Source organism: Dermacentor variabilis, chromosome 7 (genome assembly GCF_050947875.1).
Source record: "Dermacentor variabilis isolate Ectoservices chromosome 7, ASM5094787v1, whole genome shotgun sequence".
In the NCBI taxonomy this organism is placed as follows: domain Eukaryota; kingdom Metazoa; phylum Arthropoda; class Arachnida; order Ixodida; family Ixodidae; genus Dermacentor; species Dermacentor variabilis.
The window spans coordinates 58,807,560-58,821,227 of NC_134574.1; the positions used below are offsets into that span (position 1 = coordinate 58,807,560).

Genomic DNA, 13,668 nt, shown 5'->3' on the forward strand with positions numbered 1-13,668 from the left:
TTACCACTCACACACACGTGTCACATTTGCCGTCTTTGACGAACAATCGAATGCGTACGTGTCGAGACCTAAAACAAGTGCAGCTTGTGTATCTTATTGCAAAAAATCCTTACACGCACGACACCAGCTGCGGTATGCTGAACTATCACAGGGCGACAATGACAGCTTAAGGAACAGTAACAATGTATGGACCACTAGCGCTGAAGGTTATAAACTTGACGTTTTTGCCTGCTTCTGACCCAATTTAACAAAGAAGCTGTCGCAAGGGAAACATACAGATATGTTATAGAACACGAAACGAAGTTTCATGGAAAAGGAGAAGCGTCTTTCATATAGAAGGCCTGCATTTTCCATTTGTGCCGTTCTCCACCTCCATTGTGCTGTTCTCCACCTCCAAGCTTAATCATGAGTCATGGATATCACACAATATTGTAAGCCAGGATGCTGCTGCACTACAAATATAAAGCCGACACCGTCGTTTTGCGTCCAATGCTAGTACTGTAGCGCTTTGGGAGCCCATACTCTACAATATTAATCGATATCATGCACCTTCTAAACCTGACTGTACTATTAGGCCTGGTTGTCGCAACTAACAGCGTTACTCTTGAAGACCTAATGAATGTAAGCTAATTTCATTGCATTGTTTGGTCATCATATTACTGGAAATGGATACCATCATCAAACATTCCTATTACTGGTCGACGTAAAACTTGATTTTTTTAGCCATTTCTATAAGTTTAGCATAAAAAGGCACAATTGAATTTCTTCTACGGCTCGATGGTCAATAATAAGGTGAATGCTTCCATTTTAAATGCTATTGAGAAAATGTCTGTATTTCAATATGTAGACCCTTGCGGAATGTTTTTGAGATTAACCTGACGTTCTGCGAGAAACGGACACCGGGATAGTAAAATCCCCGCAATTCTCCCTCAGGCATTTAAACGCATCTTCGTTTATTTAGTGCACAAGTATGAATTTCTACACGTTGTTCTTGAATTTCGACCTTTCCCTGTTTCAATAAGTTTTAAAACTACGCGGTCATAATTAAACGATTTGCTCGCTATAGGCAGTAAAATTTAGCCATCCCTGTTCAGGCGAAGCTTTAGCTTGGGGGCTCTCATCTAAACACGTGGAAAAGTAGAAATTGTTTACAGCGGCAACCACTTCTACAAATTTGGGGAGGTTTTTTGCATCAAAAAAGTTACAATTTAGTGACCGTTACAACGAAACTTCGGTCTAGGCGTTTGATGTGTTTCTAAATATTGCGAAAAATCGCACATTTGCAGAAAACCCAGTTGTAAGCTTTAGAACTCCGTAGCTAAGGAATGAAATATGATATTAAAGTACTGTAACTTTCGCCTAATGAGGTATAGTACTCCCCTAGACCGACTGCTTCTACTCCTCCACGTCGAGTGTTTCTACTCCCCCAAACAGAGTGCTTGTATTCTTCCCAATAGTGTCAAAGCACGATGTAAATCCATGGTCACGTTAGAAGGGATGCGCAATACTTACAATATTGGGAATATTTCATTCCTTCATAAGCAGCTCCTGCACTTATGCTTGGTGAATGGGATGTAATCTGTAGTCGACGAGTTACTCAAATGAAGCATTTTCTATCCTAAATGGTCAAAATCTTTATTCATCAGTCACAAGAGAAACGGAATAATAATTTGAGAAACATGCTGACAAGCACATCAAATTAGATTGCAATGATGCCCAGGAGCTTTGGAACACATCTTCTAATAAAACATATGTTCTCGAAGCTTTCATCCGTATTACAGTGTAGAAATATCCTTTATATGAACTGGCTCCACCTTATCAAAAATAGCGTATACAATGGAAAGTTGAACATAGAACAAACGTGTGAAAACTCACAAGGTATTGACACTGTGATTGAAGAGAAATATGCACCACATTGCTGGCCAGCAAACGCACTTCTGGCACAAAACACATGTATTTGTATGGCAGAGGTTACCAGATGAGCTGCTAAGCATGGGGCTGGTAATGTTGATAAATTGCTTAAGTAACTTTTTTCTAAGACAGCATCTCATTTGATAACGTTCTGCACAGCATATTGATGTTTCTGACTGAGAGTACAGTGCATTTAAATATGTGTTGTATATTCCCATGCGAGGCTGCAGGTCAGCTAGCTTTGCTTATATTTCTTATGAAGGTATTGTTGTATGGGCTGCACCCCATTGTTTTTAGGCGTCTTGTCGTGGTTCTGCAGCAATATCCTGCCCGGTCTCAGAGCGGTACAGAGGCGTATCACACATCCTCACGAAAGTAGTTTCCTGGTGCTGTTGGGATTGATGCGTTACGCTTTCTCAAAATAGGTAAAATTAATTTACAATATTACCTAGTGTGTAGCAAATGAGTACAAAACTGCAAGGAGCATTGGCATCAAAATCCTGGGCATCAAATTTCTTGTCATATCTGGTAGCATTTCATTCCCAATATGGTAAGAATGCTACACTTCTGACGAGGAGCTTGCATAATTACATGATCAATTATTGTGACTCGTTGAAAATGCAATCTAACTAAACCTTAGCATGGCTTCAGATGTGAACCAAATATCAGATGTGATGAATATGATGCATCAAAAGCGACATAAGCCTAAGTACAGGCAGGGAAGTGCGCAAGAAAGACAAACAGAGAAGCGAGTTATAAATTGAGAAAAGCACCATCCTAGAATGCGACTATGCATATACTTGCACAATGAACAGACTACCTGAAACCAAAGCTTTTTTGCTACTGAAGTGGCTAAAGTAAGTAAAATTATCGCACTTCACAGAATATTCGTCAGAAAACAAGTACCTATGTGTCTGGGAAGATCAATACCATCGCCTCATTGTGCACTATATCTTAGGTCCAGAAATTTTCCACGGGCAAAATTGCTTTAATTTTATTTTGCCTTATAAGAATTACGTCTACAGAAGCCATTAAACTAAGGAGCCTTTGCTTAACACTATGTGTTGACATGCGCCAATTGATGAACAAGTGTTCCTCTCAGATGCTCTCAGTTCTTTGCATTGAATAAATCTCTACCTCCACTAGCATACTTGGTTGGCAAATACATTGAGTCATCTTATTCAAAATATCAAATTTCTGCTTAGAACCTACAATATGGCTATTTTACAGACGGTGAAACCACAATTTTACATTTTAAAAATAATTTTCAATTCCAAGCGACCATCTGGTTTGTAAGACGTAAGGTGAGCGCCAGGGTGTACACAGTTAAATGCCTTAATCGTTGCTTGCTTTCGCTTCGGGAGCCACGAGCCGTTCTAATGAACTGGTTTCATGAGCATGCAAGTAAACGATAATGACACCTTAAACATGGGATTCTCTTCCCCAATGTTTCCCCTTTCTGCAACCTAAAAGGAAGCCATACTTCTAAAAATAGGTGTAAAATAGACAAAAGGGATGACATGAAAAGCTGTCTGCTTCATGTCAGCATTTAAAATACAGAATGACAGTGGTTTGTTTGCACTCTTGCATTCACGTACTGTAAAATTTAGGTAAGCACCTAACCAAGCATGAGCTGTTGCTTTTTTATAGTGAACACACGCACTATGCTCATCGCGGGTATGTATCATGTCACTAAGCAAATATAAAATTTCATTGTGCCACTATTTTTTTTATCACTTGGATATATCTGTTGAGAGGCGAGACGAAAAGCAGTCACCTCTCACAAACCTATTCAGCATTTTTGAGACACATTTGTAACTTTTCAATGATACTTGCTCTTACGTGTTTATCTGCAGAGATCATATCTGATTTTGACTTTCCCATCAGAGACATTACATAAATATACCATGTTAAGATGGCTGCCTAGAACACATGAGAGTTTTCACCTTGGTTTGGCATAATGTATTTTGAAAGCTTTGGTGACATTTTGTCAACTGGTACACCCAATATACCCACATTCCAGTTTTTTCATCCAAATTGCACAGCAATGTATCTTGATTCTTTGGCGCGTGTTCCTTTGCACTATGTAGAGTCGTGCCTGGCTGGCCTTTGACATCCTTGTGTCCTTGCTGCTGCCTTCTTGCGTTATATAAAGCGGGTGCCTGAAAAATATTGTGTGCAAAAGTCAACACGAGGAGATGGTGTAAAAGGATAGCAAGACGGTCAAGATTTAAGGTCATGGCACTAAAGAAAGTCTTAGCTCTTAGTCTTCCTACAGAAATGCAAGGATAAGAACCAACTGCAAGGCGTTCTATATACTACTTTTTAGAGTAAAACAAATCAACTTAGATTACTAAACCACGCGTCACGCTAGTTTCGGCGCGTATTTGTAGCCCTCATACCGACAATACCGGGGAGACGTCGCTCAATATCGCCGCCCGCACGGAGTACTTGTACGCGATGAACGCACGCGACAGCGATATCCATCACATCGCTTGTAGCTCTCGCACGCAAGATATGGGGGTTTACATTTTATTCAGCATAAACATAAAGTCGTCATGCGTTTTCAGTAAGTTCAAGATAACGCACCCGACTGACCTCCTGCAGCATGCAGCTGAACATCTGCGGCAAAATTTCTAACTAGCACTGGCGCTCCACGTAACTTCAGACTACCCATGGGCGAGACACTGTCAAGCACTTTGCTTATTTATAACCAAAGCATGCCGCCAGCAAAATGACGCCTGATGTTATGCGACTCCTTATTTCAAAAGTGTTACCTACACAGTAGACTGCCAAACTGAATTAATTCAAACCCACAAAACACTCGTTAAGCACGATCCGAGTAGGCTCGGAATCATGGGCTGGTGCATAAACAATTTTAAGGTGGAAGCCTTTAATGGCTCATTGTCAAGGTTATCTGCCGTTAGCAGAAACTGTCACAGCTTTCCGGCCTCCTTGGTCTCCTCTGCGTCGTAACGTCACTGTCGCTAGGCACAGGTGTGCGCCTCCTGATTGGCTCACGTGCGTGACATCACTATCGTCAAGTACGGGTGTCGGGGTGGTTCGGCGCCGCGCGGGATGACTCATCACATCGGCACGCGTGGCGGCCGTGTGTTCGACGGTGAGCCTTGACGTCACTGTCGTCAGGGGCTTGAGGCGGCCTCCCGATTGGGCACTGTGTCTGCTTAGGTGTGGTGTAGAGGCGGTGGTGGCGGCAGTTTACTTTGCGGTATGATGTGGGAAGGACGCCTCCTCTCGCCAAACCAGTGTCTCCAAATACGCGACGTGCGGCAGCCGCTGAATGTAAGCGGCGCTCAAGAGAATAATAATAATAATATTTGGGGTTTTACGTGCCAAAACCACTTTCTGATTATGAGGCACGCCGTAGTGGAGGACTCCGGAAATTTCGACCACCTGGGGTTCTTTAACGTGCACCTAAATCTAAGCACACGGGTGTTTTCGCATTTCGCCCCCATCGAAATGCGGCCGCCGTGGCCGGGATTCGATCCCGCGACCTCGTGCTCAGCAGCCCAACACCATAGCCACTGAGCAACCACGGCGGGTGCGGCGCTCAAGAGAGGCTGAACGTATACGTCGCAGGCATCAGGGCAGCGAGGTGCGTCCGACACCACAGAGTCGAAGGACGCGACGAGCCAACGCCAGAGAGGCTGTTTAAGATGGCGTACGGTTTACTTACAAGAAGCGAGGTTCAAAGCATCAGGCATTTTTTTATTCGTTGCCGTTCAGGTAGCCTCCGCCTGCACGTGCTCGTGAGCACGGGCTCCCTCCAGGAAGGAGGCGCTTCTTTGATCCGAGGCAGTGCTCGCATTAATTCAACGCACTCCCGGCCGCCAAATCACTCGTTCAGCTCGAGCAAATAAAGTTTTTGTATTGGTCTCATGATAATTACTCCTTGCTGTTGTTGAATCTTGCAAGAGCGGACATGGCCATCAACACTCTTGTAGGCTTCAAGAACCCTTGCGAGTTTCCACATTTGTCGAGGTAATTTCTCAGCGTGGACAATTACGATACATCCTGTCGTTATTTACTTGGTGGGTCTCCCATGGGAAAAGTGCGCTGGTCGAAGTTGCAGCAGATATTCTTTCGTCCACCTCTTCTAGAAGTTCTCAGTTAGGCGTTTGCTGTAGGCGCGTTGTCGGACAGCTTCCGTGCGCGTACAGTCCACTGACACGTCGTTGCTGCCCTGTGGTAGCGTCATTAGTCTCCGTCCTATGATGCGGTCTGCTGGTGTTAATGCGCCAGGTTCTTGGCTGTCTGACTCAACGTAGGTGACAGGCCTAGAGTTCACGACCGCTTCAACTTCCACAAGCACAGTCAGGCACGTACCCAAGGGGGGGCCCGGGGGGGCCCTGCCCCCCCCCCCCGTAATTCAGACGTAATCCCCCCTCCCCGCTCACGCCACCATTTCTCACACACATTCCTAAGGCGCTGCCAGATCAATGTTGCGACGTGACAGTTATTCGGCGGTCAACATTTTGCTGCCTTTTTCACTTCTTTTGGATGGCGGTAGTTATCGGCGTCTCCTCGGATGTGATGGGCAGTTTCCTCATCAATTGGGTGCCTGCGCGATTAACTCGAGATGCATTCAGTTGTTACCGTCTATTCAACGGTCACGCCCACCGTTGTTGCTTCGTAAGTTCAGCCTTCTTCGTGTATACTGATCCAGGGACCAGGAAAGGGATTCAGTTCGTGGTCAGCTGGTCTGTATGCACGTGGAACGAGTTGCGGCCAGAAAAAACGCCAATTGCGTTTAACTTTTCTTTTTGTTTCAATATTCCCTCGAGTGACGGCTCGCCGCGACGCTGACAGATTCTCGGAACCATATACCCGTGATATGGGTTAGATAAGGTAGAAAATAAAATAATGCGGGATAGCATTCATCATCAAGCCCTGTAATAATCATGAAACTTATGGGCAAATTAATATGACTGTCACCTGTTAACTCGTCTGGTTGTTCCCTAGTTCTAGAGCTCTTTTCGTGCAAAATTGCCAACTGGAAACAAGAGTCGCAAGGACTTGAGAAATTAAGTGATGTACTAAGGGAGATAGCCAAGGCAACAGCCAAACAGGAAGGAGAAGCGAAAATTAACAAATGCAACCGTTGTTTATGAAAGTATTCATGGATCAGCATCCTTTTATTTAAAAAGGGAGTAGCGAAAACGCCGCCGGAAGTGGAGGACAAATCCGTGTGTTCTGAATGACGCTTCTAGAGTTATCATCCGAGCCGCTTAACGTTGCCACTTCTCTGCTGTGCTTGTGCAAGTGTTTTTCCAACCTTCGGCGGTGGGCGCAGTACGTGCAGAGTTGCAGCTTCCTGTGCCATACGCGGTTGTTCGCGAGTGGCGGCCACGCATCGTTACGTAACTTCCCAAATAACCATAAGAGTCGGTTGTGGCTCTTAACTTATCAGAGCAGTAAAAGAGGGATCGAAAAGAACTGTGACTGTTCTGCAAATATATATTTCTGTATATTTCTCCCAGAGATAATTCAAAAAACGCTGCTATGGTGGGGTACAGGTACAATTTAAGAGGAAGCTTTGGCTCGGGCCCAACTCTGAGGCGGCCTATTCAAGTACACGTAAAACGCGAAAACGTTTTTCTGAGATAACCCCTGGACCGATTTTAATGAAATTTGTTGCATTTGAGAGACACAGTTAAATTCAAGTGACTGCTTGAAAAGGAATTTCGAATTAGTGCCTGAATATTGTTAAAAAGATTTTCAAATATTCGACAGTTCGAAAAAAATAGAAGCACGAAGTTTGCAAATCCATAGCTCTGTGTCAAGAACAGATGTCGCGGTCCTGTAAACAGCATCGATTAGACCATTCAAAGCGGACAAATTCGATATATCATTTTACATCTTATGTGAATTTGATATGTTGTTTACAAGGGTTCTGCAAAAGGTGTATTTCCTTGCTAATTTTTTTAAGATTCATATATAACATATCACTTTTGTACGCTTTAAATGTACTACTAGATGCAATTCACAGAATTGCGATATCATTTTTCGTTGCCGAAAGACAGAGTTGTAAACGTGACAGTCTCGTTTTCTAAAAATTTTCGATGTTAATAATTTTTAATGAAAATGGACAATATAAAGCGAAAATTCGAAACCAACAGTCACTAGAGTTTAAGTTTTTCTTTTAAATGCAAGAAAGCTCGTCACATTTGGTGCAGTTGTTGCTGAGAAAAACGAATTCGCCTTTTACATGTATTTAGATAGGAGCACCCGAGCTAAAGCTTCCTCCTAAGTCTGCAATGAAGCCCTGGGCCGCTATTTTGTAGGGATGCCTTATGCCTTATTATACGCTATTCTTATCATCCACCACACACGGCCGCCTGATCCCGTTGATAATGTGGGTAGACCGTCGTTCTGACCACTTGCCAAGCGCGAAAAGCCTGAAAAAGCATAGAATCGGAAAAGGCATCGCTACAAAATACCGGCCCTGCCCGCGCCCTCATAGCCGCCCTCCTCCGCGCCCCCCTCCGCGAGGCTGCAAATAATTCGTGCTTCAAACCTCTTCTGTTACCCAAATGAGGCGGTAACTACAAAAATAAAATTATTAGCATGTAATTTTATACCTTTCTCCTCGCCTATTATAGTTGAATGGCGAACGCCTAATTCATTATTGACCTGAAATAACATGCTTGCTTCGCTACAACTATTTGTTGTGAAGTTTCACTTCAGTTGGCAGTGAAGTTTCATGAGTAAAACGGGTTCAGCAGTGACATGACCTGCACAGCAGACTTTTGAATAGGGAAATGCTCAGAGTCGATACATTTTGTCCATGTCTGTTGCACACCTCATTGTTTCCGCCGATGAAAAGACTTTTGAAGAGCAGCAGACGCTCCGGAGGTATCAAGTACGACGTCATGTTGAAAAGGCCGCTTGACGACGATTTTTTTTTTGCTTCTGTCATTGGCTGGCGGAGTAACACAACTCCGCGCGGTCTGTGTGCCTTTGTTTCCAACTACTGTCTATAATGTTCTATTCTACTAAAGTAATCTTTATTTTATAGTTTCTCTCCTTTACTTGTTCTTGGCAGTGTTGTTCCTGCGCTTCTTTCCTACGCAAGTCCATTTGGCCTGGTTCTTTGTTTGCCAAGTAAAGGAGAGGCGTATCGCACAGGCGTACCTGTAAAATACAGATTATTTCATTTCTTTTTTATGGGTTTACGCGTTTTTATGGCGAATTGTGGGCGTTATGCACATTTGTACTAGTAAAGGTACCCCCCCTCATTTGCATAGAAAAGTTATCTTGGGTTGGGGCTCCCCCCAAAAACAAAATCCTGGGTACGTGCCTGAGCACAGTTGTCACCTCTTCAAAGTTAAGTCGAACTTTACTAAGTACCTTTCTCACTGGATGCTTGATCGTCCTGAGCAGAAGCTCCCACCAGCCGCCCCGCCATGGTGCGGTGGGAAGAATGCACTTCCAAGTGATACTCTTCCGGCTCAAGTACGCTGTTACGTCCTCTTGGGAAAGCTATTTCAAAGGCTTCTCTAAGTGTTTTGACGTCTTCTTAAATGTTCTTGCGTTGTCAGAATAAATCACGCGAGGTAGACCCCTTCGCACTACAATATGTCGCAAAGACATGAGGAATGTTTCTGAGGTCATGCTGGCAACCAGTTGCGGGTGCACTGCTCGTGAAGTGGCACATGGGAAAAGCGCTACGCAACATTTTATTCCTCCGGCTTGAGTCACAACAAATAGTGGTCCTGCGAAGTCAACTCCAGTGACTTCAAATGGATTCGTTGGCCTTACACAATGACGTGCTATAGGAGCAGTTGGAGCATCGCCAGGGCCAATTCTGAAACGTCTGCACGTATAACAGCCATGTATGACTTTCTTCACTAATGTTCTTGCCCGACGGATCCAATAGTGCTCTCGCAACTGTGACAGGGTGTCTCTCACGCTTCCGTGCAGTATTTCGCAGTGGGCTCGCATTGTCAGTAACGTAGAAAAGTGATGATCCTGCGGTAGGATGACTGAGTGTTTTACCCCCTCAGATGCGTCAAGGTGCAACAGGCGGCCACCCACCTGCAGGATGCTGTCGGCATGCAAGAACGGGTTGAGGTCTGTGATGTGAGAGGTTGTCTTTGCTGTTGTACGCTGCATTACTTCTATCACTTTTTGCACGATTGGCGCAAGACCGGTGGTACTGTGCCACTATATCCTGTGGTAAAACCTGCAGTAACAGGCCGCACAACATTGTGGAAAAGGATACCTTGCTCAACCCAAGGGTCTCCAGTCCGCGGAGGCTGATAACGATCTTGTGCTACAGCTTGCGAAGAGCTGTCGGGTCACTTCAACTGACCGAATGCAAGGTACGAAGCCTGGAGAAGCACTCCTGTTCGAGTCTCGTTCTATCGCCGAAGCGTTTCTTCACTGTATCGGTGGCGCCGTTGTAGCAAGCTTTTGTAGTAGGCAGTCCCACACTTGCTGAGACTACGTCGCCTCTTAGGAAGAACCTCAGGTAGTTAAACTTGTCCTTCGCTCTGAGGCTTCCGTTGCGGTGAATCATCTGGTCGACTTCCCAGAAGTCGTTCCATCGACACAAATCACTAGCAAATGGTGCGATGGTAAGCTTGGGTAGCTGGGCTCCAGAGACTCCCACTGTACTGACTGTCGATGAAGTCCGAAGCTCCGGTATTGATGACGTGACAACATGGTCTCGCTTGCTACGCAGCTCACTCATGACGCTGGTAGCGTTGTCCTCGTATTGTACAACGTTGTTGCATTCTTGCTCAAACTCTTCAATCAAATATGTGGTTCTCTAGCTCCTCGTTCATATTATTGAGCTCATCGTTATTTATCTTGAGACGTCCGTAAATAGTGCTGAGCTGATCTACGATGGCTGATTCATAGCGGAGAAGAGCTCTTGCTTCCTTGATAAACCTGGTGTTCAGAGATCGTCTCAATGTCCGCTTCGATCACAACCTCTCCATGATGGACAGTTCACTCGTAGCCTTCCGTAGTTTACGGTAGTAGATCCAGGGTCGGTCGGCACCAAATATTTAAGATCGCGTAGGGTTTACTGACAAGAAGCGAGGTTCAAAGCACGAGGCATTCTTTTTATTCTTTGCCGTTCAGGTAGCCTCGGGCTGCACGTGCTCGTTAGCACGGGCTCCCTCCAGGAAGGACGCGCTTCTTCTTCGATCCGAGCCTGTGCTGAGATTAATTCAACAAGGCAATGCATTTGAAGCGACTCGTTGCATCTTTAGGTAGCAAGGCAAATGAAGCTAGGAAGCGCCGTGACCGCCATCTTGTCACGGCAAGCCGAGCAAGTACAAGTCAATCGAGCGAAGTGGATGAAGATGGCCAACTAAACCCCTACACAGCCATGCAAGACGCCTCTCCTCCTGATCCACAAACGGCGCTGCACCAGTTCCAGGCGGCCACAAACTACTTTAACAGACACTTCGTGCAGAACTATGTTAAAGCATTTAGTAAACAATCATTCACATAACAGTGTACGAGTTGTGTGCCTCCGTGGTGTTTCCAACACAACAAATCGCCATTGGCGATGGTGCCAGGCTTCCACCATTTAACACTTTAATCTCGACAAAATGACTTCCGTTTTTAAGCGTCTTCTCGCCTCACGTCTTATTGAACATACAATGGTTATGGTAGCGCTTGCGATTTTCAAAGCACTTGCAGATAAGGGCAAGTGATAAAATCACACGCAGTGATCGCGATGACTGGCTTTTTCCATTGACATCGAGAGACACAGCGCGCTTGCCTATTCCGTTGTCAATCGCGTTAGCTAGACGCGGCGACGACGTCCGGGCGATAGCATGTCAGTTATGCAGAATGCGCACCTAAGTTAGAATTCGCTTACCGTGGAGGATTTGTTCTTATATCCAAAGAATGACGAAAGGCTGTCGCGTTTTCGCGGCGACGCGAGAAGGCTGACACACGATCTCCCCTGGAGGGCCTTCGCTGCTCGCTGGACGGATCACCTTTCGCCGATGGTGTGTTGTTTCTCGTTGTTGAGAGCGCGCGCGGTGGCACAACTCCTAGTGAAAAACTAGAGCGCTCGCTCCGCATTCCTTTGAACTGTGGCTGCCTGTTCTCTTAGAAGGAAAACTGTGTGTTCTTAGCTCAGTGTGCGTGAGTGATACATCGCCATGTTCAGGGCCAGCCTCCTACAGTTGAAGCAGAAGTTTACGGTATGTTTTGTTCTATATTGCTGCAAGATTAGAACGGACATTCTACTCTCTCTCAGAAGGCCAGAGTGAAAAGCACATTTCACCCTCTCCTTGCTGAAGGAGTGAACAATGGATTTCACTCCACTCGACATTTTGAGAGATTAAAACAGCGCTTTGAAGAGTAAATCGGCCGCTTCACTCCTGCGATACCCTTCCTAGCTTTTAGAGTGTACGATTTAACGTTTTCTCCCAAAGGCATCAAAGTTCATTGAAATTGGCACGAAGGTTATCTTGCAAAAGCATTTGTGCGTTTTACTTTGCTTAGGCGGCATCGGCGTACGTTAGGAGTGAACTAAAGCTTCCTCGTAAATGCAACCGCATTAATTGTAATCAGTCCACGAGTAATCTAATGAAAGGATGAACGCGATTATCATGTGTTTAAATCAAGGAATGAGAGTTGGTCCTTAAATACATCATTTCGTTGAGGTACGCATCGGTGCATATATTGCATTCCTCACCTAAATATAGGCATCTTGTAATTTAACGGGTAATCACTTGTATGTATACCAAAATTTATAAATTCTCGCCACTTGCAGTTAACATAACTGTAATCCTGCAGGTATATTATTCAGAAGAGCACCACTACTAGCAAGGGAAATGGAACGGCATTTATCCAAGGAAGAAAAACCATAATTACCTTTTGATTTACCTTACATAACCTATTGTATTTTAGGAATGGAAGCCGGAGTATTTGCAAGGCCTATCCACTTGGAATAAATTCCCAGAATGATGCCTGTACGGAGTTATACGTCATGAAACTGTAAGAAAAGATGCACATTTTTACAAAACATTATATTATACATATAAGCCCCAAAGTAACCTGACCACTCATGTATTTCGTGCCACACTTTGAAAAATAATGTCCCGAAATTAGTGCATTCCTCGAGGTTCACTTACAGTGGATACGTCTTGCAAATTCACCGGCTGGAATTCGTAATATGTGCCTTAATGTAAATAGATAGCAAGGTGACTACTGATTTCCTCTAATTGGCTGAAAATGTGTTTCGATTACTCCTACAAATAATATGCGCCTATCTTAATTATTCATCGACTGAAATTGTGCTAACGCCGTAGCGTTAGGGAGCCTGTGTCGCTGAAAATCCGGCGTCGGCGTCCGGCATCCTCGTGAGTGAAAATTCCCGTATATATTTAGGTACATGTATGTGCGACGACTAGCTACCCTTAATGCGGTATATGTATGTTATATTGCCACATCATTCTATCGCTGTATCTTATTGGTGTGACTGTGTACTAGCTCCGGTATCGGCCCGCGCAGAAATCCGCGCCTCTACCAAAAACTTGCCTTCGCGCATAGCGGTCGCCGTTAGCGTTTCTCGGTAAGCATTATGGTTACATAAGCTGCAGTTGCCTAGAAGCGTGAGAAGCAGGCAAAGATATTTCAATGTTACCACCTTCCACTCCAAAATATGAAGCTTAAGCTTCCTTCAAATGTTTTTGTCTACAAAAGACGATTTTCAAATATTCTGCAAACTTTATTATTATAGCCCTATTACCAGCCGAGCTGTCG

General features: G+C 44.6%; 1 protein-coding gene across 1 annotated transcript in view; it reads left to right on the forward strand.

Annotated features, from left to right (window-relative positions):
• The first annotated feature begins 507 nt into the window (after positions 1–507).
• The window catches only part of LOC142589065 (uncharacterized), a 58,272-nt gene continuing 45,111 nt past the window's right edge, over positions 508–13,668 (forward strand). Inside the window, exon 1 of the mRNA XM_075700851.1 lies at positions 508–621. Within this exon, the coding sequence (XP_075556966.1) occupies positions 544–621 (78 nt within the window). The 5' untranslated portion in view covers positions 508–543. The remainder of the gene's footprint in view (positions 622–13,668) is intronic.